Below are 27,639 nucleotides of genomic sequence, written 5' to 3'. Positions count from 1 at the left end.
TCTACTTTTGTTCATTTGGTAGTTTCCTGGCTTTCGTGCAGTTGTTTCCCCATTCCAAAAGAATGAAATGCCTCTCCTACAGCTTAGTTGCTGGAAGTAACAGCTTCAGGGTACCATACTATGGTTCTTTCTGTATTCTGAGCACTCCTTTACTTTTAACATCACCAACCACTGGACTACAGCCCCTGAAAACTTGTCAAAAACTGAACCCAGCCCTTGGGTTCAACAAGGTCCCCATCCCTATGATACAGTCTCTCTCTTTCTCTCCCTCTCCTTCTCTCTCACACACTCAGAGGGAGCATAGCAAGCAGAAGATTCAGTAGAGACCAACACAAAGACTAATTAAAGCATTCAGCAAGTAGTTGGAGAGCCATCCAATCCTAAGGACACAGAAAACTAGCAGTAGAGCCATAAGGGCAAGGACAAACCAATAATAGCTAAATTTAGTTTGAATTTCAGTTTGTCATGCCTTGGTGGGTTTCGAATTCTCTTTGCCTCCTTGTGAGTTCTCTCAGGGCTCACTTCCATGAGTGCTCACTCCTCTTATTTGCTGGAGTATATCTGTGATCCTCACAGGAAAGCTTTCTCACTGTCCCTCCACCAATGTCAAGATTATACTCCTTGCATCTGCATGGGTGTGTGTGTGATGGGGTGGGGGGACAGTGGTATTGCATCACAGATGTTGGACTGGGTATAGTCCAAGTATAACAACAAGGACAAAATGGGGGTAATTTAAAATGTTCTGGAAAGGTTTTAAGAGAGCACTTCAGGATGGACAGGTTTATTACTTTTTATCTCCCTCTTCCTCCAAGAAGTACAAGACAGCATATAGGTCACCACCATTGTATCTATCAACAGCCAGAGGGTTGACAGAGGGAATGGCCAGAGTTCATACAGTGAGCTTCATTGCTGTGATTCGAACACTGGTTCTCCTTGGACAGCCTGATAGTAGCACCAGTGACCAAGGTGCTGATGCTGATCAACAGCTCAACACACGTCACTTGATAATGGGAACATATTTAATTAAAAATAAAATCAATCAAGAATCAGAAAAAACACTATGCAATTTTACAATTGTTCCAGGAAGCTGGTGAAAACCATCCAGCATGTAAAAACATCCAACTTAGTGGGGGAAAAAGATAATCAGAAAGAGCCATTTCATCCTCACGCACATTCCCATCTTGCATGTTAAACATACCTCAAACTCATCTATACATAGTTCTGGAAGGTTGATTTTTACTGATGCAACTCCTAATAAAAGAAAACATCACTGTAATGTAATGCTATTATCTTGTCATTTATAGCCATAATGAGAAGTCATTGTTAGATTTTGCTTTTCAAAAAGCTATCTCAAAAAGCATTTCAGCCTTCTGCTGTGAACTGACAATGATGAGTAATCGCTATGATTAAGGAACCATCTCAGTTTTAAACTTACTGATGGTGCCAGAAGAAGTATATATAATAACCTCCAAAATCTTGAAATGCCTAACATTATCAACAAACAAGCCCAAATGATTTCAGCTGCAATTCTATGTGCCAGGTGTGTAGAATTTTGCAAACCTGATCCACCCTGCTGGGATCCCCAATCTGGTCCACAGAGCCTCCCCATCTTGCTCCAGAAGGTGGAGATGGGAGGCCAAGCCTCATCCTCTGGGGGCTTCTCCATTGGAGGAATCCCCAGAGCTATCTCCAATCTCAGGTTGGAGTTAAACAGTCAGGATAATGGGAGCCAGTCAGGGCGCAGGCACATAAGAAGAGCCCAACTCTTGTGAGCCATGCAGAGAGCCCAGATGTGGGCTATTGTACAGGCACAGAAATTCATTAAATAAATAAACTCAGCTGACACTAGGAAGAGCAGGTGCCAATCCCAGCATTGGCTGACTATTTCTTCATATGCCCCTCAACACCTTCCACAGAACCATGCACTTCTCAGCACATAGAAAGTGAAAATGTATGTGAATTATGTCAGTGGTTGTAGTCATACCAATGTTATCTGGCCTGTGGAGGGCCTGGTGGGGAGCAAGTTCCCCTCCACACACCAAAGATTAGTTCTGTTCACTCTAGTGACCTTGGTGGGATTGAGTTCTAAGTAGATATGCATAAGTTTGCACTGTCAGACTGCAAAAAAATGTTGACCAGAAGGGTTTGTTTTTCTTTAAAGAATGATTCCCTTTCTTCATTTCAGTAGGTGTTTTTGTTTTTGTTTTAATTTTGCAAACTTCTTGAGGCTGCTTGTACTTTCCTTCTTGTGTGTGGGTGGTACCATTTTGGTTTCTTAAGGATCCACACTCAGAGAGAGAATGTCCTATTAGCATACAGGAGTCTGCTTCCCATGTGTGAGATAAAATGAAGTGTTCCCACTAACAGGGCTCTGCATGTTATGCCAAAGATAAAGAATTTGAATAGGGGTCTTTGATGAAGGGTGATCCATTGCTGAAAGAGTAGCACAGTCTCTTGATACTAGTATTGCTAGGAGTGCAGTATCCAGAAACACCCAAGGTGCACAAGGTTGGTAACATACCAAGAGGTTTCAAGCCAAAGTACTTAATGACATGGGAATGTATTGATTTGAAGAAAACACTTAATAACCAAGGAAACGGGCAAAAGTACTGGCAAGCTAACATGCTAAATGCCACATGGCAGAAGATGTTTACACAGGACTTTGTTCCTGGCACACACAAAAATGTTGTAAGGGTGCTGACAACACAGCACAATGTTCAGTTTGTGAATATCTTGAAATGTCGCAAAATGGAGTGAAAACCTTGCAGGGGTATCAGTGCAAATCACAACCATGCAAAGACCTAGAAAACGTGACATCAAAGGGGCAAATTTAGCTGAGAAATACAAATGTGATGTGATTTGTTGGAGGAATGTGGTATTTTTATTTTAAAAAATCCTTTAAAATCCAGGATTTAGTTTGTTTGGACTGAAACCAGAATGGGAGAAGCCCCAAGCTATACTGGTGCTAATTGATGGTTGGATCAGTACAGGATGTCCCTGGAGCCTTGCCATCTGCTTCTTGTGACTTTGTTTGGGATAAACAAAATCAGGCCTTGCTTGAGACACAAGCTCCATAGACAGTCAGGATAATGACAGCTCTGGCCCAAATGCCTGACTATGTGGAATCTTATTTATACAGCCCTGTTGGCTCTACCCCTTTCTGAGACAAGAGAATACAGGAAGTCAATATAGCATGAGGTATGGGGCAGATCAGATTTTTGTCCTATGAAGTGGTGCAGGATGATCTAGCAAGAAGTTGCAAGAGTGTAAGAAATGTCCCCTTTTTGTTCCTACCAGAATAAAAAGATATTCAGAGAGGTTATAATTCTGGACTATGAGCACTTGAGCATATTTACACCCTAGCCAGATAAGGGCAGGCTGGCACTGCGTGTGTGTGTGTGTGTGTGTGTGTGTGTGTGTGTGTGTGTAGAAACAGAGCAAGTCAGAAGGGGCCTCCTGGGCCATCTAGTCTGACCCTCAGCTCCAGCCAGCTCTGCTCATGACATCTTTGAACCCCCTCACCAATGGGGCCTCAGCGACCTCTTGTGGAAGCCCATTCCACATCCTCGGGGTCCTAACTGTCATATACATTGGATGCAGTATAACAGTGTAACTTAGGGCATCCTGACCCTAGTGGAATGAAAGAAGGTATGTAATGGATGAAAAGGTGAGACAAACCCAGCCATAGTTTAGCTGTGTCAATAGGGATTTTACAAGCTTTCCCATTACATACTTTCCTTGGAAGTTGTCACCAATTATATAAAACCAACAAGTTCCATTTATTTGAGATATTGAATGGAGGTGCTGGTGGCATAAAATAAATGCTACCATCAATATTCTAGCACCCATAAATGGGCAGTTAGAAATCTTTGATTATATCCTTTCCAAACCTCTTAAAGCTCAGCATTAAGCACATCCTTAGCCAGGGCCTGTGCCGTGCACGCATGTTCTGTAAAATTTCAGGAGTGCTCATGAGAGCTCCCTGTGCTGCTTGTATGGATGATTCAGATTCCAATTATGGGACTGTTTTTGAAATGGCCCAGACTCTAGTTGTGTTTCAAGATCCTAAGACCCAACAGGGATTAGTTGTGGTGAAGATAGGCAGATGGGGGTGGGGGGGACAGTCAACTCAGTCATGGGAAAATTGAGGAATTACAGCCTGAGGGAGGAAGCAATGAAATGGCTAGTCTCGTCAATCCATAATCCCTGCTGCCTGAAGTGATAGACCTGGTCACTCGCTGTCATCATTGGAGGGAAGCCCAATTAAAGGCACAATGGGAGGAGTGAAGGTGTGGCCAATTTGACAGTGCCCCTCCACCCAGGTGAGACACAGTTGGGTATGTACAAAATAGTGGTCATATTCATATTTTGTAAGTGATCTTCAGTGGTACATTTGCTGCAGAAGGCTTGGGGTAAAAATGTTTTAATAAATAAACATTAATCATCACAGCTAGGTGCTATAAGTGAATAGGGTAAGCAGATAGCAAGCTTTCATGAACCGTGTTTCTTCCTTCCTCCATATCAGTCTCACTGACATTTCTTTGGTTATTGATCTTTATTATTATGTGTGAGTCTCTGAGCGTACACGAAGTGAAATGTTAAACCCTTTCTACTGTTTATTTCCCTAAACTCTCTGAATAAAACTGTTCCAGCTCTGTTAGGCTGGAAGGGGACTGCTGGTGAAGACAACCTTCAAGCCTTGCCAGATTTTGGATTAAGATCTGGGCTTGGAGTGGGCCATTCTAAGACAATCAGGCTCCTATTTTTAAACCATGGCATTGTTACTTTGGCTGTGTCTGGGATCACTGTCCTGCTGGAAGGTGAACCTCTGCCCCAGTCCCGGGTCCATTGCAGACTGAAACAGGGCGTTCTCAGTATTTTGGCTCCTCATCTTTTCCGAATCCTGACCAATTTCCCAGCGCCTTCTGAGGAACAGCATCCTCACAAGATCATGCTTCCACCACCATGCTTCACCATCGGGGATGGTGAACGCTGTTGGGTTTACACCATCCATTGCTTTGCAGCAAAGCCAAAGTCTGAGGTTTGGTCTCCTCAGACCTGAGAAACTTTTCCCATGTTATTTCTTCCATATGCCTTTTTGCAAACTGCACATGGGCTTTGATACGGGTTTCTTTCAGCAACTGTTTTCTTCATACCACTCTTTCATAAAGCCCAGCTCTACTTTATGAAAAGCAATCCATAAATTGCTTTTGGATGGTTTCTCCCATCTCAGCAATGGATCTCTTCACTACCATTATCCTCTTGGTTCCTTCCCAACTAATGATCTCTTTATCCAGTCTCTGAATTTTGGTGGATGGTTTAGGTACGACGACTGCGAAAGCATGCTAGAGTGACTAGTTTGTGAGTTTCAAGCCTGATCACATAGATTTTCTTCTGGCAAATAACCAGTTTCATTCAATTATATATTTTGTATCTATTCCTACATGCGCAGCCCATAGAACTAGTCAGCTAAAATGTTTTTAAGACACTGAGATGTCATGAAGGATAGGGAACAATGTGATCACAATCAAATTGGGGGTACAAGTATAAAACAAATGTTTTCGCAAGGGTATAACTGATATTTTGAACAAGATGCTCAAGGTCTTATTTAAGGGATTAATTTTATCACTGTACATAGTTTGGACACGCATCATCTTTCTGAGGGTGACCTAAAATGTTCAAAATGAGTACTCTGTTTGTGCTCTGTGCTGATAAAACACTTTCTGCACAATATCTAGAAGACAGAATTAGTTTATGAAGATAATATGTGGACTGCTGTCTGACCAAGTAAGATTCTTATGTTAGTCCAGCCTTGCAAATAAGTCCACAAAAGTTACTAGTCTACAAACATTTCTATTAGCCCACTGAGATACTGTGAGCTTGCATTTCTGTGCTAACCAAGGAGGAAGCAAAGCTCTCTCATCCACAGCCAGGACAGAATGTAAATGCAAGCCACTAGCTTCTTAGCAGACTAGTAAAAATACTTTATTCCAAGAAAACTGTAAAAGAAGCAATTAATCCTTTCTCTGCCAGCCCATTCACTTGACCGCATGGAATTTCTGATCACCTCAGGCCTACACAGGCAGCAGAATTTGAAAGTAGATAGTAGTACAACTTCAGACTGCAAAGCATTAAAAAAATCTCATAAAAACTTCCAGGTAAAAAACTAGCATGGCAATGAGATGGTTGGTTTGGAAACTTTCTTTTAGATGAAATAATTTAATTGCATTTTCTACACATTCTTTTTCTTCATGAGTGCGGAAGCATTCAAATGTCATTTCCCACCTGCAGTCTATATAGTGGTATGGTCAGTCCTACTGCTTCAAGACACTACTATCTCCATCTGTTACAATGCATAGACCAGCCCTTAGATGGGCCCTATGGGTCCTATGACTAGAAATGTGTGACAATCACCCTGAACCAGTTCGGATGCAGTGGTAAATCAGTTTTGAAGAAGACCTTCAGCTACAGGCAGTATAGAAATGTAAATAATAATAATAATAGGTTGCAGTTCAATAAAAGGAGATTTCTTAAGCATGTATTGGAGGACATTAAATTCATAATCTCATGCAAAACTTCCAGGTAAGCTCGACAGTGTACAAACGTGACTTTCTTTTCAATAATCATACATGGAATTGCTTTACACATAAAGTTTAATATTCTACACATGTTTTGTTTTGTTTTTTAAGGGAAAAAGCTGGTTATGTTGTTGCATGCTTCTCCAGAGTCAGTTAAAGGGGCAACAGCAGTGCTCTGGTGACAGGCAAATTATATGCTCCAAGCTGCTGCATGGCAACAGAGTAACTCTGGGAAATTCAGAGCATCAATGGTAGTTATTATGCTGTGACTTATATTTGTTCTTTCCACCAAAGCACAGAAGATGAATTTGAGTGGTGGTTTTATTTTCTTTTAAACGTAACTGCTTTCCCTGTGCAGATCAAACAACGACAATTCATTTATTCCATTACCCACGCCAAGTCCCTTAAGAATTAAGCAATGCTTTCCGAGCCTCACGAGGCCTATAATGCTGAGGAGCCTGGTAAACGTAAGCCTTATCTCACAATTCATAATTTTTAATTGCCCGTACTCAGTGGAATGCCTCAATCTTCCACTGATGGCATCACAGTCTACTGCCATGGAAATAGCTAAAGCTACAAACAGCAACCTCACCTCTTCGGAAAACAGGGAAGACTGTGTCGAGTGAATATGACAGCTGGGATAAATCAACTTTCAAATATAATGAATATTTATATGGGTCTACTTACACAAATGCACACAGTAATTCATACTCACTTGTGGGGCATAAAAGCCCCCTATATTATTGCAGTCTTTTTCTAACTGCAAGATCAACACAAATCTCAGAATTTACTCTTGAAAATTACTCAAGACTTGGCAAATCTATCTGTCTCAAATCTTTTTGTGCCACTTGTTAGGCAAAAGGCTCCCAGAATGGCTTACATTTAATCAATTAAACAAACCTGTTCCTGCTTGCAAGCTTAGACTCTCAAAAGCCAGGATGCACAAGGAAAAGGAATAGGAAGGAAAGTAGGGAAAATATTTTTTTCCTTGCTTTCCCCTTTCATCTACCTCACTTCAGTAAACTTTGCCTGTCTTGTTATGTTCGCTAAGCTTCCAAGCAATGGGGTTGGGGTTTTCATGTGCCATTTGGAAATTAAATACACCATTACATAGTTTCTTATTATTTTAATAACTTCCAGTATCTTGGATGCCCATTTTACCACCTATGGCTAGGTTGTTCCCAGGGTAGTAGCTATATTCAGATAGGATGGCTACCAGGGAAGAGACTGTACAAGGGCCATATGATATGGATTGGGATTTTTTCTGCAAACAGATTCATGAGGAAGAAAGAAAGGAAGAGAGACAGAAAATACAATTGACTGTCAGAATTCTGCCACATTCCTTGGTGTTTTGGATAATGTTTTCAGTGACCCAAAGTGCCACATTTCTGAGTATTTACATTTTAGGAATAATTATGTCTGCAAATACCAAATTACTACAAGTAGTATAAAACTAGCCACAAATCATCTAGAATGTATAAATCATAATTTCAACCTGTAATACTAAATATTCTGAAAAAATAATATATGTCTTACAGTCAAGTGCACGCATACAATTCTGCACAGCATATTTGCTGTATTATGGGCCAACATATTTAATTACAGGCTAATTAATAATCAAACGGAATTATCGCTCAAATGTTTCACTGAATATTTATAGATTAGTTTAAGGCTGAATGCAGATTGGGAGCTGGAAGATGACTCTAGGCACACTAGGTAACATACAAGAAGGTCAGGCATTCTGGAGGAAGTGAGGAAGACAAAGGGAAGATAGAGAAATCACCCTCAGATCATGAGGAGTAGAGGAATGTAGGCAGAGATAAGGACTAGGCATTTAAGCGGATCCTCTTCTCAAAAATCTCAAAGAATTTAAAAACCTGAGGAGAGCAATCTTTTTTTTTTTCAATCTATAAAGTGAATGGAAACTTACAGTAACTGGAAACAGAGAAATACTGAGCTACAGAAAGGATGTTTTAAACAATATTACCTTATGGGTGTATATCAAAAGAGCAACTACATAGGGAAACAAAGAAAAAAAAAGAAGTGCTTGCTCAAACTTCAGAATAAAGTTGAAATTCACAGGGAGGGTGGAAGAAACAATCTATTCCACATTTTGAGCTCTATTTGAGGGATATCTTGAAGGATTACATAGTTTTACTGAGTCTCATAACAAGCCTACATACTTGATGAAGCTAAAGGATACTACCCAGTGATTTGCATGGATGAGTGGAATCAAACCTGATGCAATGTCTGTCATATGGTTTGGCCTTGCATGTTTACGTTTTCAAACATCGCGTGGGGGCACTCTGAATCATTACAGGGGTCAAGAAGGGCTTTCATCTTCCCCATTTACTATTCACAATGGGAGCTTTACTCTCCTTGCAAATAGCAAACACAGAGGGGCATGAGTTGGGGATTCTTCTTCATCAATTCCAATTCTGGTTATGGAAGGGCAAAATGTTAAAATCATTTTCTCTCATGCTACTGTGCATCTCATTCACCCCTTACACTTTTTTTTTTTAAGGCACACAATGCCAAAACGCATGACAAGTATTAGTTTAGTTTGGCTGTTCATCTGACAATCTATTCAATATATCACACAGGCAAATTTGTTCTACAATATTCATATTCAGTTGGGAGATGATCCCAAACAATATATAAACAGGCCCAACAAAGAAAAGAATCTTTCTGATTCTTAGAATCAGAATTACTCTGAAATATGGAATCATCACCTATGTGTAATTCAAAATTTAAGCTTAACTCCATAACTTTCAGAAAATGATGACAGCTCTCTTACATATTTTTTCTATTGTACACTCAAGTGCCCTTGCTAATCCATAAGAAACACATTGAACAATTTTACCATAGCCAAAAGGGGACAGAAGACTCACATCTCCAACAGAATGAAACAGTATGGTAGGGTTTTGTAGTAAGATTTAGTAAGTACTGTTATAATTCTAAACAAGTGTACTCAGAATCCCCATCAAGTCCAATATCAGAGTGTAGATGCCATTTACCTGGGAGAATAAGTTCCATTGAAGTCACAGGGTCTTACTTTTGGGTAGTCATACAGAGGCTGGAGATTGCACTGCAAATTGCTTGCATGGATTTAGCATTTATTGTGACTTATGTGATGCTTTGTTGGGTTCAGGCTGCCTTTTTCTTTTCTCACAACCAAGTCATGTGCTTTTAGTTGTTACCCCTCAGCAAGTCAGCTTATTGCAATCATTATTAACAGAAATGAGTACAACAGGGGACTAGAAAGCAAGATACTGTTTCCATCTCTGAGAGGTAAAATAGAAAGTCAAAGGAAAAAGAATATCCAGGAGGGAACAATTTCAAATACTGTTTACCTACCGCAAGAACAATATTGTCCACAAAAAGAATATGTGTTTGCTTTCCAGTGTTATCTCAGTGCAACTCTCATAATTTTATTTCATCTATTATAATTTTCCATTTTAGCTGCAATTATTTTAAGTGTGTCGCTATCCTGTATAGAAGCATAAGCCCTACTAAGCCAGGAGAACCTGAAATACCCGGAGGAGGGCCTTCTCTGCAGTGACACCCCACCTATGGAATGCGCTCCCCAGAGAGGTCCGCCTGGCGCCGTCGTTATTTGTTTTTCAGCACCAGGCCAAGACCTTTTTATTTAAATGATACTTTAATTGTTAATTGTTGTTTTTATTTATTGGTTTTAAACTATTGCTGAGATGCTCCGAATTTTTAATGTGTTGTCTATCTTCTTTGTAAGCCACCCGGAGGCTTTCTGTGATGGGTGCGGCATAAAAATGCTATAATAAATAAATAAATACTCCATTAACATGGCAGATACATTGGTAGAACTCCTCCAACACTCCTCCCATGGAGCTATGAGAATGCTGTATTGCATTGGCTCTCCTCCTTCCTCTGTTGTGCTTATGTGCTCCAAGGCAGTGGTTGCAAGCAGCAGAACAGTATTTGAACCGCTGTCTGTAGGGACACCTAGAGACAAGGTAGTCCTAAAATTATTTCAAACTGTACCCCTGGGACAGAAGGTGCTAGACCGGAATTCTATGTGTGGTTATGTAAAGATATATGAGTGGGGAGGGGGATATTCTCATCCTTATGAATTCATTAACAATCTCAGCCTATGAGCAGTATGTGGGCAGTATCCTCCTTACAGTGCCTGTTCGGTGAGCACTTGCAGAGTTTCCAGGGATGCTGTGGCCCTGCTTGCTAACTTTAAGCCATTTTTGTATTTTAACTTGCCCTATCTAATTAGTTTTAAATCAAGCATAGAAAAAGCTACCACAATACAAAGTCATGTCTGGCATATAAATATTATAAATAAATAATACATAACCTGACCAAAACATTTACTCAAGTTAGTGGTTTTGAAACTAATTGTTCCTAGGAACCATGGGACTTATCTGTAATTTTCATAGGTGTTTTGCTGAGAAGATAGTTCTGCTCAATGCAAAACTTGTCCTTCTGTAGGCAAACCTCTTTTCACAAGAAAGTTGGATATTAACAAATAAGGAGGCTTGTAGATATGAAGGGAAGAGGAAAGATGCAGCTTTTTTTTCCAAACCTCCATGAAATGATCAGAGGATGAAGCAAAACAGCAGTGCCTCCACCACTGGTCTGGAGTCAACCACTATTGGCCGTGCCTTTTCCTGTTGGAAGAAGCAGCAACTATGCAGGTTCTAGACCACATTAGTTTTGTAAACTGCCCTGAAGGCTTTTAAAGTCAAAGACAGAGCAAATCTCTCTCTCTAAATATATGTTAAATCAGGGGTTAGTAAGATGAACCCTCAGGCACCTTTCTTGGTGCCTGCCAAGATGATAAATACCACCTCCCACTACTTCTTTTAATTAATACATTCTCTCACTGGCAGCCAGACTTACTGAGAAATAGATGTCTGTTGGTGCTGGAAAATGAATTCAAAGGAAGTTTTCTTTTGTTTTTGCTTGGTAAGTTGGAGCTTACGTAACTTCCACTTCTGCCTTGTACTCAATTTTTGAGGCAGGCAATTTGTCCTTTGTCACATCTCCCTTAAGCAGCCATTTTGTGTTTGTACCCAGGACAAGTTTCACAAATTGCCAGATGTTTCCATGGCCAGAAAAGGTTACCTATCCATGCCCTAAAGCATGCCCCCAGAATCTTCTGAAAAAATTCTGCAGCAGACATCAAGAAATGAAAAAAAAAAAAAAATGAGAGAAGAATCACCAGAGAGCAGGAAGCTTGAAATTGACTGGCTAAATAAGTAAATATCCCACCACTTTGGTAATATGCCATTTAAGTTAGCAAGCTAGGAAAATGTTCAGTATAATACTAGATTGCAACTTGTGGCAGGCAGGCAAAGGCACCATCAGATGGCTGTTCCTTATTCAGCTGGACTGTTCTGTTGCTGTTGTTCAACTTGGCTTTAAAGTATACTTTCAATAATGGATCTGTTACCGTTTATGAACATTGTGCTCTACCAGGGAATGGAGCCCATGCTACAATAGAACAATGGCATGTAGCAACACGTATCTTATGTTTGACTATCTGAAACATACTGCATGCAAAGCTTTGCACTCTGATGGAGGTAAAATAGACAATTTAAATGAATTAGATACATTTGTCCTATGGGGGAAATTGTCACTTTATTTACACAGCACAACTGGGGATTAGTTCACACCAGTTCTGTTGATACAATACCTATTTAAGTGTGCTACCATTGGAAAGAAAAAGTCCTTCAACAACATCTTTTTATTGGACCGCTTGTAAGAATGTGAGTTCAGAAATTTGTCAACCTCAACTGTGCATATGCTCTTGCAAATGAAAATTTGCTTATAATGCAGAACAGAGAAAATTTCACTGAACAGCAGAAAAGTGACTGCAATTACAAATCAAAAGGATTGTACTTATTTTTGAGTTAAGAGGATGATCCTTTATGTATGTGCATATACAGGCCACTCCCACGCTCATTTACTGAGAAGTGTGTTGCACTGAGTTCATCTATACCCAGATCAGTGTGCATCCTAAGCATTCTTAGAAATAGATCTCATTATACAGTGTTCAAATTATCATATTTGAGAAATGACCAAATCAATTCTTCATTTACACAGAAAACCCGTTAATTCGTGGAAGAGGCAGAGATTCACTTTACTGTAGTTTTACTTTACTTAGGGCTAGCATGCTAGTATTTCCATTAATATGAATCTACACATAAATATCTTTAAAATTTTAAATGTTTAAAATCAGGTTTAACCATAATTTTTCTTAAAATCATTTAGTTTGAACCACCCTGAGATTAGACAGGATGCTATTTACAATACTAACCTCACCAGATCAGTCATACAGGATCCCACCACCACGACCTCAGCCACTGCCATGTCGAGAACAGATTTAGCAGAGCAAGAGGCCACTTTCTCTAAACTTTAACCTGCTTGCGCTCTACCTCTAACTACTCTTTGCTCCCTTCCCAGAACCCGCTTTGCTTGCGGGGTCCTCCACCGATCTGACGGGCTCGCCACGTGAGGTGCCTGAGTGTTACTTTGCACGGTTCCCACACCGGAGCACGCCCACCTTTTCCACAAGGGAACGACCGAGCGCGGCTGTTATCATTAGCCCGTTTCGTTATAACCTTGCTGCGAAGCGCGGCACTACGCCTTGTTAAAAAATGTTATTATTCAGGCGTATGTTAGACACCTTGATCTCTACGGAAGCCCCGATTCTTACTCCTACTCTTGGCTTTCGAGGTGATCCTGGGAGCGCGCTTGCCAGTCTTGAGGATGCTCGGGGGCGCGCACGCTGCGTAAAGCCCGGAGGGGGCGGGTCGGCGCAGGCGCTCAGGGCGCGTGAGTAAGGCGGGTAGTCGGCGCTGCATTTTTTTTGTGGGTTTGTTGGTACTTCCTCGCCGTGTGTTCTGCAGGTAGTCGCAGTAGCAATGGCTAAGGGAGGGCTGCGAGCACAGTGCCCCTCCAGACGGGGCCGGCGACGGCCTAGGGATATCTCATGACGGGGGTGGGGGTAGTATAAGGGCTGGCTTGGTGGGGGTGCGTAGATAATATAGGCTATACGTCAAGCCTGGGTTCTTCTCCCCACCCCCCTTGGCTTAAGCTACTTCTGTTCGTGATTAGATTTGCTCTGCCTTTTTCAGGTGTATAATAATGGATTGTGTCCCGTGTTAGCCTTCTTCTGAGTAGCCTTATTGAAATCAATTGGACTGAGTTAGATTAAGATTGGATGCAACCCATTGGCTACATGGGGGGCTGTTTAAATCTACTTGGCTGTAGCCTTTCACCTGCAATATGAATATAATACTCCATGTAGTTTCGCATGCATGTAGACTGTGTAGATGTTTTAAGTGGCATCCAAGTACTGTTAATCAGTGATACATTATTGCTTGATTTGGTGTCACTTATGTTGAGTGAAATGCAGCTATGTCTGTCCACTAATAGGCCAATGGGACAGATACTGTCGATGGAATACATCTTCCATGCTGTCAGAATCTGTTCTGGGTGGTGAGACACCCTCTAGAGCAGGTTTGGAGATCGTGTGCAGAGTTTAGAGGGGGAATAGAAAATATAAGAACCACTGCATGAGCAGGCATTCTATTTATTGTGAGACAGTGGATGGAAGTGCCTTCTCATTGCTGTGGAAAGTTGTTCATGCTGGATTTTAGTCTGTCATATAGCTGTGAAAAGCACAGGAGTTTCCCCCCTTCTTCCAGAAAAAGAGTAGATACTGTAAACTACTACCACCATTTATATTATAATGGGATTCACGAGAACTACCACCAGTCAGAGTTAACAGTGCTGACCAGTGATCAGACTTGAGATAAGCCAACTTCATAAGAAGAGTATCCTACTGATAAAAAGTGCCTAGTGGCAGTTGGATTTCTTGAGAATGGGATAGGCAGCCTCTGGCCACCCAAATGCTTTGGTTTATAAATCCCTTCATCCCTAACCTGCATAGCTGATTATGAGGAATCATGGAAATTGTAGCCCTCTAGATTTTTTGGCCTACAAGTTGCATATCCCTACTTTAATGGTTGTGACTTGTGGTGTTCCCTTTCTAGAGGGTAGGGTGTTAGGTGCTCTTGAGTACATGGCTGTCACTAACCACCAATTGAATATCTTAGTCTTGCGTGTGTTCGAGAATTTGAATTTTGATTCTGCAGCCATATAACTTGCCTTGTTAAGGTTTGCCTTTTGATATGTGTCTGATGCTGCACATCCTCATGAGTTTAAATTCTACCTTTCTATTGTTGGGGATATTGTAAACTTTTTTCCTGTCTTTTGTTGACTTTTGATTGACAATACAACATTGATGATGCTTTGGGGAGGCAGGATTTTTCAAAGTATTTGTAGGAATATCCTTGAGTAGTACTTAGCTCACTGACTGTGTGATGGCTCACTGGGTACTAGAGACAGCCCATATTTAGTTGCTTCCAGTTAATTTTCAGTCTGCTTTTGTTTAATGCATATGCAAGACCACTGGGGAAGATTGTTTGAAGGTTCTGATGACACTAGATCTAACTTTCTCATCCAACCCAGGCTATGCACCCTTGCTAAGCTCTGTCTCATTTCAAGTCTGCTTTACAAAAGTTTTATGTTGTGTTTACCACAAAGTATTGTTTATAAGTGTTATATTTTGGGGCTGCATTTATAAATGACTTGAAATCAACACTTTCAGAATGTATTGAAGAAAACTAAACTAATTGTGACATTAATTAAAAGGGCACTGTCCAAATTCTGGTGCTGAAGTAAATACCTAGTTTGAACATCGCCCAGTAGTTGTGTATGGTTTTCTCACAAGGACTTGACTCTCAACCCATTCCTGGCAGTCCAGGCAAGCAGCAGAATCAGGAGATATATCAAACTAGTGATGGGCAGTGCTAATTTTGGTGCATTCTATGTCAGAACAGATGAGTGGATAAAATAATGCATAAAATAATTACATGTTTTATACTGATAAGTGATATACTTACTAAATGGTAGGAATGCATATAGCAATGTGACCATAAATGTAGAATAAGTATATGGATGGATGCTCATCCAAATCTCCTTTTTATTCTCTGCTAGCTTTGTTCCCATTTCCTTGGCCCCACTTCATGCAGCCTTTCTTTTAAGCTTTCGGCTTCCTTCATCTTTTCCTTGGGCATCTTTTCTTTGTCTCTGCCTCATCTTTGTCTATTTCACAGGCCTCTGTCACTTGAGTGTAAGAATGTATTGAAAAGGGATAGCTACTCTTTCATACACTCTCAATTATTTTTCTTGTAGAACCGACTACAACTTTCAGATTAATATGTCCCCTGAAATTGCCTTGAACAGAGTCTCGCCATCACTTTCTCCCTTGATTTCCAATGTGGTGAGAAATGGAAAAGTAGGATTAGATGCAACTAACTGTTTAAGGATTACAGATCTGAAATCTGGGTAAGCTTTCTCATTTAAATAATGTCCATGTGTTGATTTTTCCATGTCAGTAAGCACCTTTAATGTATTTCATTTTTCCGAAATGAAGTGATTGAAGAATTCTTTGACAACCCTTTGGAAAGCTTCAGCTATTGGTCAGCATAGAAAATAACTATGTTGTACAATAGCATTCTTTTGCATGAGTGGCTCTTGATTGATTTCAGTCTGTTTTATCGCCATAATATGGTGGCTTTTTTTAACCTTGTCTAGGTATATTACTTTAATTAAAATGTGTTTGACTGTTTTTACTCTGACTGAAGCAACTGGAGTAGAACTCTCTGAAACATTTCGTTTAAAGAGGCCACTGTTGAATGCTAGTTAATTACTGTACAAGTAATCTTCCAATGTTGAATATGTTCATTTACCTTTAATTGCTGTCAGAGATGTTCAGCCCTAGACAGAGAACTAGAATTGATTTGTTCAGATCTCTGTACATGGACTGATGTCAGCTGAGTAGGTCCTATTTCATATGCTGCACATTGAAGTGATATGACTTGATATATCACTCTCAACTCACCTATTAACACAGTTTTTAATTTGTCTTCTTGTGTGTCTCATCACTTATTGGCTTCATCATGTATTTAGATTGCTTATCAGCATACATGCTTCCCTGAAAAGCATATAAGCATAGTTGATTAAAAGCTAATAAGTTAAACAAGCATTCATATTACTGCTTTGGCTTGTAGCTAGATTCACTAAGGACTCAGCCTTTTCCTGGCCACATACAAAGGGTTGTAAGAATGAGTCTCAAACCTGAGTCTTGTTCTGGGGTGTTTTCAGTCCCGTTAAGGTACAGTCTTGCTGTACTACAGTTTTATTTGAATTGTGTAGGAATTCAGAATACAGGAATTGAAAGTAAAATTCTACAATCTTGCCTTAAGGGCATCATCAAGAATTATAGACTATGTTGGACAGAGAACAGTTTGAGGGGTGATTGCTATAATAGCATATATCAATTATGTGAAGTAATGCCACCAAGATTTGTGCATTCTCAGAGGTTGGCCAAGCCAAAAACTGTAGTCTTTTGGTACCATCAAGTACAGGGACCAAAGGGTCCCCAATCCCTTTGCCTTCAGAAAATGACATCCAACCTCCACTCATTTCCCCTGCCAATATTTGCTAGGAAACAACTTGATGTAAAAAGTGCACATTGTTGACAACCGCTTCTTGACATAGCAAATGCCTTTTGACTACAGCGGCTGATGTTTTCCCCCTGGTCCTTATGGGAAAGGACAGGCAGTATGGCTGCCCAAAGAACATGGGACCCTGTAAGGTAGAAGCATCGCAAGTTCACCTACTCTGCTTTTTCTGTTCTGAAGTAAAAAAGTCCGGTGGGAGCAGTTCCTTATTTGGCAATGCATCACTAAGACTTTTGGGCACCTTCACTGTATAACTGCCAAAAAATTCCAAGACTTTCTCCCAACTTTGGAGGTGGGGAGCTGGTGAGGATTGCTGCGTAAGTGCCCAGCTGCCCATCATAGTGAGGGGGAAGTCTTGCTGCTTCTCATACTCATTGAAGCAGGTTAGTGTGAGGTGGCAGGTACGGCAAGCATATTGTATTGTTGAAATCTGATTCTTCATCATGATAGAATTGCATCCTGGGCTTTTTTAGGATTTGTCATACAGTTGGGGAGACATTGGTTAAAATCTGCCATTGATGTGCATTTAATGTATTTTGGAACCCTCCTTAGATCCCGTGCTTCCATTTTTCTCCTCCCTAGACTTTGGGTACAGTGCAGCATACACTTACCTGCTGTAAAACTCCATAAAATTTAATTCTGAATAATTGCTAAATAGCCTTGTTGTTTATATCTAACAAATTATACAGCTTGAAAAAGTAATATTCATCTTTGCTTTGCCTAATTTCTCTAAAATTGAGAGAGTTTTATTTTTCCTGTCATGAAGTGTTAAGGGGAGGTTTTACCTGTTAAATTGCTGCTTCTCTGGCAGCTATGGAAGTCATACAAGCCATGTGAGAGGAACAGCAGGAAAGCATAATTTGGGTTTAACATTCAGTAAATTGGCATTTTGCAGGATAGCTTGTTTGGTCCCAAATTGGATAGGTGTGCAGAAGGGGTGTACATGGAGCAGTGCATGGTTTACATGCAAAAGGTCCTGAGCAAAGTCTCCGACATTTCTTGATGTCCTTCTCCTGGCGAAGATTCTGAAGAGATGCTGCTAGTAGAGCTATAGGGATTAAAGATCTGACTTGGGATACATCGATTTCTCGTGTTCCTTGGTGTTCCTCTTCTGCCTGGCCAGAATGCTAACAACAAACATAGGATGGTAGCTCTAACTAGGTACACCTCCTGGATGACCAATGAGCCATCAGTTTAACTTGTCAATGTGTTAGCCTCAGCTGCATGTCTGCAGAGGTACTAGTAGCAAATTTCCGAGGCTGCCACTGCTGTCAAGCACAACTGCCATGACTAGCTTCTCTGCCAATTTCTTCATTAATGGGTACAGTCTGACAGCTGACATTTCTGAGCTACAGAGAATAATGGAGCACAGCTCACACAACATAATAGGCACATTCTTAACTTCGGCATTTGCTCACATTATTATAACATGGGGTAGGTCTTATTTTTGCAGGGAAACTATCCTGCAGCTTTTAAAATTTAATATTTTATCCTGCTTTCTATTTAAGAATATCTAAGGTGGCTAACAAGACCCATAAACAAATCAATAAATGGTCAAACAACAAATCCATAAAATTAGTAAAAAATAAAACAGCAGCAGTAAGATCAAAAATAAGCAAAGTTGTCCATTCCCCAGGCTTAATGGATATTTAAATAACAGCATCTTGACTAGGTATTCAAAAATTAGCAAAGAGGGTGACCAGGCAGTGAATTCCAGTTCCTATGTGTTGCTGCAGAAAAGGCACTTTAATGGGTACTCTGTATTATAGTGGGACAAAGAGCAAGACCTTTCAAATGGAATCCCTGCAGGCAGAGGAGATGCTTCACTTATAGATTGAAAGTTAGAAACCAACACATTGATTTGGGCTTGAAACTGAATTTGGAGCCTGTGAATATTACTGGTGTTTTACGATTTGAAAGACAAGCTATGCTCCAGAACATCAGCTGTTCTTTATCAATTGAACTTTTCAATTTTATTAATCTACCAGATAACAAATATTCTCTGTGTGGATTGCAAACACCTTTCAGAAAAATATATAACCTCTTGTTCTCCCTGCAGAGGAGGGCAGGATGCACTCCAACAGAGTGAAGCTCAGGGAACCAAGGTTCAATTTAGATGCCAGGAAGTACTTCCTGACAGTTAGGACCCTGAGGGTATGGAATGGGCTTTGATAGGAGATGGAGGAGGTGGTTGAGGCCCCATCGCTGAGGGTGTTCACGGATAGGCTAGACATGCGCATGGTGGGCATGTCATGAGCGGAGCCAGCTGGTGCCGGGGGTCACACTAGATGGCCTGGGAGGCCCCTTCTGACTTGATCTGTTTCTATGTTGTGTGTTGTAGTAGTGTAATCTAACCTTGACCAAGGTGTTTGTCAATTTTCTGTCTTTTCAAGGAAAAAGATGGACCAAAAATACCAGCTAAACCAGGGCAAGTTATTCTGTCCATGGCTGTTACATGGGCCGCAGAAGCATGCCCAAGCAGCCAACTTGATCTTTCAGATAGAGGGCAACCTTACCTGAAACAGGGCCAAAACTTGGTTAACCCTAGAGCAGCTGATCTCCTTATTGGCATTACTTCTGCTGTTATTTAGCATAACGGCTGGGGTGCAATCACGTCCAAATATTAGTTTTGACATACTAACTAATGTTCATTTTAGAAAATGATTTTTTTGCCATAAATGTTTTGATGTGTATTAAAATTATGGAGACCTCAAGAAAGTTAGTGTTTCCACTCCAAACACCAATGGAAAGTTTTATTTTTGGGAAAACTACTGTTGTAGTATGTCCATATTATGACACACAGTATTGTAAAGTTGTGGATGTATTTCCTGTTAACTTTTAAGTTGTTGGTAGAGGGAAAGCAAGCAAGAGGCAGCTTTTGTCCTCCCGGCACTCTGCAGGATATGCTTCAGTATGTTTCAAGGAAAGAGTAGATCAGCATGGTATCGTGGTTAAAGTGCTGGATTGGACTGTGAAGACCCCAGTTCTAGTCTCACTCATCCATAAAAGTTCATTTAGTGACTTTAGGTCTGTCAGTAACTCTCAGCCTAATCTACCTCACATTGTTGTTTTGAAGGTAGAATGAGGAGTAATGTAAGCCCCTTTGGGTTCATTGTAATAGGAAGAAAGCAGGATGTAAATATAATGATAATCATACTATGTTTTGCTTAGAGAATACCAGCTTTGAAATCTCCTGTATAGCTTTATCAAAAAGAAGTAATTTGGAAAAATGCAACTGCAAATGTTGTCAGTTTTCATTTCTAGACCATTTAAATAAATAAAATTTAACAGCCAAGAAAAATACTTAGCATTTTTAAAGGATGAAATTATTATATCATTTACTTTTTTATAATGGAAGATATATTATTCTCCTACATTTATCATGTAATAAGCTAAAAGAAAAGATTATATTTTCAAAATCAAATATTTGGTATTCCATATTGTTTACAAAAAATAATGGAGCCATATGGCTAGTTATAACTTCAGACTGAGTTCTTTGAAAAAATAATCTGCTGCTGAAATCTTATGGAAATAATGTACAGTAAAGTCGATTATCATTGAAGACTGTCCCTATGGCATTGCAATTGTTACAGTGCATAATGAATCTCCTTTCTTGAGATGAAAACAATGAAAGATGGTGCAAAAGGTGAATTTATTCATGGCTTTGAATGGACAGTAGAAAAAAACTGAATCTAGTTTATGGTCGACTGTAAGGAAATGTATTCACAGGCCGTTGGTTGGTCCTTGGTATGTCTAGTGCTGTAACTATTGCATGCAGTGGGTGGATAGTAACTGTGTTATTTGGATTCTGAATGCACAGCCAAATCTTCCCTCCCTAACTACATCTTGGGGATATATGATAACTGTGTAGCACAAAGCAAAGAGATTGGGCATGGCCAAAGGCATCTGTGGCAGCACATAAGTTATTTTTAAATCTTCCCGATCAGCAGCTCTTCATAAAGATTCCTCAGACTGCTTCCTTTAAAAAGTTAAAGTTGTTATCCAGTATATGCAGAGAAACAGGAAAAATCTTGATTTTTATTATACAAGATATTAAAGACATGTGTATTTATTCATTTAAACTACAGGAAAAATAAAATAAGGTCAACAGCAACTCATAAGGCTTAATCATATAAAAAGTAGTTGGATAAAGGAATGAGAAAGGTGTAGGATGGCTTGTCGAGGCAGCTGAATTCTGCACATGCTTACTTGGAAGTAATCCCTCCTTGGTTAATTTTGAAGTAAAGGTGCCTTAGATAAGCTAAAAGTGAACAGCTGGAGAGCAATGTACTAGACTCGAGATGCATAAAATTTTCCTGTATCATGCTGATGTGTGCCTCAGGAGGAAGGACTTTCCATATAATATAAACAGAAAACTGGCAGTAATTGCATTTTTGCTTAGAGTAGTTTCTGGCCAACCACATTTATTGGTAAAATTGTACATCCCCAACACATCCCATATCTTGTCATGCCACTGACCCTGTTTTGTTATACCAGTGGCATCTGGCAGCAAATTGTGGTTAATCAAGCACTGTTCCTGAGCTGCTTCCTGTTCCTGTGATGTTCCGACTTGGATAATTAGGATTGTGATTGGGTTAAACAACCCCATGTTAACCCATGGCTTCTTAATGGGTTAAGCTTAATGCAATATTTGAGGGTTAATAACAACAACAACAAAAGCCCTCTGAACACAGCATGTGTTCTCAGAACATGTACTTTATTTAACCCTCAATTAATTTCTTGATACTGTTGCTAAGGTCACTGAACTCTTGAAGGGATTCCAGGTTCTTACTATGCAAGGTTTGGCGATGGAATACTGATATTTTAGTCAGTCCTTATGAACTTAGTGTGACCCTTTTAAAGTTTTTGTGAGCTGATCAAATGGACATTTTCTCCAGTGCATGTGAACCTTTTAAAAAGTTTCCCTTTTGGCAGTTTCTGTCAAACATGCAAACAGCAAAAGCAATTTGGGTGTTAACAGGGAAAGCTGCTGGTAGGAAAAACTAACTCTGGATCATTCCGTCTTGTTGTATTTGCACACAACATGCTGTGTTAACATTTTTTCCTAAAGCCACAGCCCCAACTTTTCTGATTCATGTTGGTGCTGAGCTCTTTGGAAGTAGTTGCTAGAAGATCACATATGCCATAGTACATGTATACTGAAGGACACCTCAGAACATGCTGGAAAGCATGAATAACTAGCTGTTTCAAAACCCTTTAATTTTTTTAATAGGCACAAATGAAATTACTCCTGCTCACCACAGTTTTTTATTTCTAGGGTACCTAACATGTACTAAGCACTTTATAATAAATACCATATATGCCAGTGCATAAGGTAGCTCACATATAAGATTAGGTAGATATTTTGGGCTATTTTTCTGGTGTTTGTCATATGTTGGGCTTATAAGATGATCCCCAAATTTTGCTTCACTATTTTAAGTTTCAAGGGACTCTTATACACTGGTATATATGGGTATTTGTCAGCCAGAAGCTTCTGGACTCTAGAAGCTTGACTTCATGTTGCTGTATAGTCATGTACTTCTCTGATTTGATGTGATACAAGCATATAAGCTCAGTTCTTTATCAACTGCACTGGTTGCTATCCAGGCCTGCTTCAAGGTGCTCACATTGATGCATAAAGCCCTAAATAGCTTAGGACCTGGATATCTCAAGGAACCCCTCCCTCTGTATACACCTACCCAGACCCTAAGATCATCAGCAGAGGTACTTCTCCAGGAGCCACCTTTAAAGGAAGTAAGGAAGATGGCTGTGAGGGGAAGACTCATTTTGTAGTGATGCCCCATTCATGGAACTAGTTTCTCAGGGAGGTGTGCCTGGCACTGACAATTTATACTGTTTTGCACCAGGTCACAACCTATTTATTCTCCTGTTATTTTAATTGTTGAATAGATGTTGTGACTTTATACTGGTTTTGTCATGATGATTGATTGCTGTGGATTATTATCATCTATTATCATTTTATTTACTTGTCTAATTGTTGCTTATTCTCCCTGTGTTTTTGTAATTATTATGGGTATATCATTGTTAATATGTGGAATGCTGTTTTGAATAATTGTAAACTGTTTTGAGAGTGAGGGCTGAGAATGGTCTATTAAAAAATTGAATAGAATAAATAAGGGGGTGGGCTTGCTGGGGTCAATTGGGGAGGACAGCCTGCACCAGTGTTGTGGATGAGCACAGGGGGGTGGGTGCCAAGGATGGGACTCTTGCGGGCAGCACTGTGTCTCTCCACAGACTGCCCAGAATGGCACGCTGCACCCCCAGCAAGGGTGGGGCAGGCACCAGACTTTGGACTAGGCCTGTGGCCGCTCACAAAGAATGAGCTCCCCTGGTGCCAGTAAGAAGTTTTGTAATGATTATTTTTTAAAAGCTTGTAAATGCAATTTATTTATTTATTTATTTATTAAAACATTTCTATGCCGCCCCTTGCCGAAGCCTCGGGGCGGCTCACAACACAAAATACAATACAATAAAATACAAAAATAACAATATAAAATTAACAATATAAAATAAATAACAATATAAAAGAAGTCGCCCTGGCCAGATAAATTAGCAAATATTGTTAACAATTAAAATGACGCTTAAATAAAAAGGTCTTCGCCTGGCGCCGAAAAACAAATAACGACGGCGCCAGGCGGACCTCTCTGGGGAGCACATTCCATAACTTAGGCGCCACCACTGAGAAAGCCCTCCTCCGAGTAACCATCCTCCTAATTTCCTTCACGGAGGGTTCCCGGAGAAGGGCCTCTCCCGCAGATCTCAAGGGGCGGCCTGGCATATATGGATGTAATTGTCTTTATTAACTATCCCTTTTTAAAACGATGAATATAATATTCATAATTTTTTAAAACCTGGCATATAAAATGATTCCCGATTTTTGCCTTGCTATTTCTGGCTTCAAGGATTGTCTTATATGCTGACATATAAGGTAATAATTGACACCAAATCTCTGCCTTTAGGCTTGCATGCAAGATTGCTTGGCTGTTTAATTTAGAAGACAAAAAAGTAGTTCTTCACTTTCTGTTACCTTCTGTGGTGCCTTCCAAATGCAGTCAGTGTCATCCCATTTCATGAATGCATTGTTGATTATTGTCAGAATCTGATACTGTGTGTACTGCTATTCATAAATGGCATCTTTTCACTTTAGCTGCACATCCCTGACTCTTGGGCCCAGCTGCGATCGCTTTAAGTTGCATATTCCATATGCCGGAGAAACATTGAAATGTAAGTGTCCAAACCTTAACATTATCTGAGGCCTTTTTCTGGATGTCTTAAGTTCTAAGGCTAGGCTGGCTGTGACAGAGGACAGGGGCCTTTCTTTTTTATTGTTGAATAGCAGAATACCCTCATCAGGGAAAGCTGCCCGATAGTAAGCAAAGACCTTTTTTTGTCCTGGGGTCTTTTTATGCTCCTAAGTTTTTGTTATTGTGGCTCCTGATCACTCTCTTCTTTTAGTAATGTTTTTATTGTTTATATGCCAATTGTTCAAAAGATATAATGTTCCCTGCAAGTTGTAAAACTGAAGGGTGGGGGTAGCAAATGCTTTAACTAAACAAGACAGCAATGCATTTCAGCCTTGTGGCTTTCCTGGTAACACTAAGCCAGGGGTCCTCAAACTAAGGCCCGCAGGCCAGATCCAGCCCGCCATCCCCATTTAACTGGCCCACCCCACAGGTCTGGCACTCACTGGGCACGCAGCTTGCTCACGAGGAGGTCGTTTTGGATTAGCTCAGAGAGAATGATCTCCTTCCAAGCAAGCCGGTGCCTCGCAACCCAGTGCCTTACCCCACGAGCCACTCCGTCCCCGCCTCGCATGCGCGCTCTGCCCCCTCACTGGCCCGCTGGCACCTGTCAACTGGCCCCCATTAGAAAAAGTTTGAGGACCTCTGCCCTAAGCTATAAGAAACTGCATACAGGTGAGTGCATATTCCATGCAGAAGTGTGCTCAGAGGTGGACTGCTGGAAGAGGCAGATGCAGACCTCTGTGCTTGGTTCAGAAACACAGCAGGCTGCTTCAGGAGTGGCAGAGCTCTGTGCCAGCCTGCAAAAAAGTTAGCCATTTTTAAAGCAGATTAGTAATGTCTCTGGAATTTTTTTTACAAAGCCAGTGTGTTTGCCACATATCTATTCACATCTTAAAGTAAACATTATGTTGTGCTTCTTTGCCAATTGATTACTCAGTGCTGTTCAGGTGTATTAAATTATTATAATCATTATGTACTGTATTTTTCGCTCTATAAGACGTGCCTGACCATAAGACGCACCTAGTTTTTAGAGGAGGAAAACAAGAAAAAAAATATTCTGAATCAAATGGGCACATAATCAGAGGCACATTCCCCATCACTTCCCCATGGGCTGCACATATGACAGACGGGCTGCACACACATATTCGCTCTATAAGACGCACAGACATTTCCCCTTACTTTTGAGGGGGGGAAAAGTGCGTCTTATAGAGCAAAAAATACGGTACTTCTGGCTTAATAAATTCTCATGTACTTTATTTTTGTGGATTACCCCTTCTGTATATCTCACTCCTTTACTATCAAGTAACACTTTCTGGCACTTCGTAGCTGGCTGTATGGACAGCCCTCAAAAGCCACTGCCTGGACTAAGAAAAACCTAGCTTGAGCAGAGGGGCTTGAATAGCACTTCCATGGAGACCATGAAAATTGGATGAGGGAAGGAAGTTATTCTAAGACCCATGCTGCCCTTTCATGTGTCCCTTTTAAAGTGTGAGGACTAACCTCATTTACAACTGAAATGATCTAATTTTCTGTTGGTAAAGGGTGAGGGTAGTTGATCTTACAATTATCTTCCTGCTTCTGCTTGTATTTCATCTCACAAGAACAGCAGCTGAGGGTTTTAAAAAATCTGCTGGATTTCCTGCCTGCACAGGAAACACAGTAATTGGTTTTACAGGATGTGTACCCAATGCCTCTATTCTTTAAAGTCCTGGAAGGGGAAGGAATTGGGTTTGGGGAATAGGCCTTCTTAGCCGCAGGCTAAAGGGAAGCAAAAGCAGCAGGCTCAGTTGCTTCCTTCAGCCTAACTGGCAAGCCCAAGCAACTGAAGGCTTGCACCTGCATGTTATGCTCTGCCATGTCACCCTCAGTCTCTGGTGGCTGGTGGTGTGTGGGTGTGAGAGAAATCCATGTAATTGCTGCATACTTCACTTTGCCCCTTTTCCTCCCAGGAGCATCCTTGCCCTCTCTCTGGTCACTTTGAGGCCCATTTTAGTACAGGAATTTGTTATCTCTTTCTGGATGCATTTTGTGGGCAATTTTCTTTTGATGGGTGAAGCTTTTCTTACAACAGCATAACCAATTGCACGCCTGACCTTCTGTATAAAAAGTGCATTGGCAAATTGCAAAGACTGCATTATTCATCCATGCAGACAGACATCTCTGTTATGCTCACAATAAATTAAGAAAGCTTTTTGAAGTCAGTGGGAGAAAGCAAGTGGGAAGTGGTCAGTGAATCACCCCCTAAGTTGCAATCCTAACCTATTAAATCAGTGGTGGAAACATCTAATTCAGTGCACTTAAGATGGCTTCTTACATGATGTGGTAGAATTTGGTTTTGTGGGTTACCACTTCTATAGTTCATTCAGTTGCCTATATGTGATTTGCTATATTACATGGAGATCTTTGAATCTGTTAACTGTGCAAGTCAGATGTTCTTATGGAAGAAGAATGGCACCAGGAAACAAAAATATGCTAACATAGCTTTTATGTCTTCTTGAACTACATGTGTTAGCAATAATTTTATGTTAAAAATGGCCAAATGTGCTAATAATTTCTGCAAGAAGGTAATATTCAGAAGTAATGCCTATGCTGAGCTCTGATAGTAGCCGGAGAATGGATTCTGGCATATCTGCAGTGGTTTATCTACAAGAGACATGCCACTCATTTAGTCCAAACCCCATCTCCAAGATAGGATATGAATATGCTTATGGTAAACTAGTGGACCATGCATGAAGCAGTCCTTTATCAAAGAGGTTTAATAAAATTTGTTCAAATACTGATCAAATACCTCAAATAAATTGATCCAAGCCTTCTATTAATAGGCAGGGCAATCCTTGATCATTTATGACAGCTGTTGGTGACCTCTTTGGGTTGTACCTATGCATGGTGGTCTCATTTAAAAATCTAACATTTACTTCCCAAAGAAGGCTTCCCTACTCTCAAGGTTATCTTTTGGCGCATCTTTCTGTTCTTAGGCATTCTAGATTGTAGATTCCTGTTATTGTGAGATTTTTTGAAAATGTGTTGATTTTATTGTTTTTAACATGTATTATTGTGTAAGTTGCCTGAGAACTCTTCGCTACAGGACAGCATTTAGCATGATAATAAATAATTACATGATTTAATTTATAGGATTGAATTTTTGACTTGTCAGCAAAAGGAAATTAAATAGCAGCAGTCAGCATGCATTTTATATTGAGTAAAAGCTACTTG

The 27,639-nt window shown here is 40.3% G+C and overlaps 2 protein-coding genes across 5 annotated transcripts in view; one reads left to right on the top strand and one right to left on the bottom strand.

Moving 5' to 3' along the window:
* RBKS (ribokinase) overlaps positions 1 to 13,011 on the bottom strand; it is a 68,097-nt gene extending 55,086 nt beyond the window's left edge. For both annotated transcript variants that reach the window (XM_044440409.1, XM_044440587.1), the window contains exon 1: positions 12,886 to 13,011. In XM_044440409.1, coding sequence (XP_044296344.1) covers positions 12,886 to 12,938 — 53 coding nt within the window. In that variant the 5' untranslated portion in view covers positions 12,939 to 13,011. The remainder of the gene's footprint in view (positions 1 to 12,885) is intronic.
* Positions 13,012 to 13,367: 356 nt separating this feature from the next.
* BABAM2 (BRISC and BRCA1 A complex member 2) overlaps positions 13,368 to 27,639 on the top strand; it is a 177,141-nt gene continuing 162,869 nt past the window's right edge. Inside the window, exons 1-3 of one of the 3 annotated variants that reach the window (XM_044440189.1) lie at positions 13,368 to 13,403; positions 15,831 to 15,983; positions 24,330 to 24,406. In XM_044440189.1, coding sequence (XP_044296124.1) covers positions 15,856 to 15,983; positions 24,330 to 24,406 — 205 coding nt within the window. In that variant the 5' untranslated portion in view covers positions 13,368 to 13,403; positions 15,831 to 15,855. Of the gene's footprint in view, positions 13,478 to 15,830; positions 15,984 to 24,329; positions 24,407 to 27,639 lie in introns of all 3 variants that reach the window. The other 2 variants (XM_044440034.1, XM_044440120.1) reach the window with 2 other exon arrangements.

This window comes from Varanus komodoensis, unplaced genomic scaffold (assembly GCF_004798865.1).
Source record: "Varanus komodoensis strain SLA01 unplaced genomic scaffold, ASM479886v1 scaffold1, whole genome shotgun sequence".
Classification (NCBI taxonomy): domain Eukaryota; kingdom Metazoa; phylum Chordata; class Lepidosauria; order Squamata; family Varanidae; genus Varanus; species Varanus komodoensis.
The sequence above is the reverse complement of the archived record's forward strand: the minus strand, read 5'-3'. Positions and strand labels throughout refer to the sequence as shown.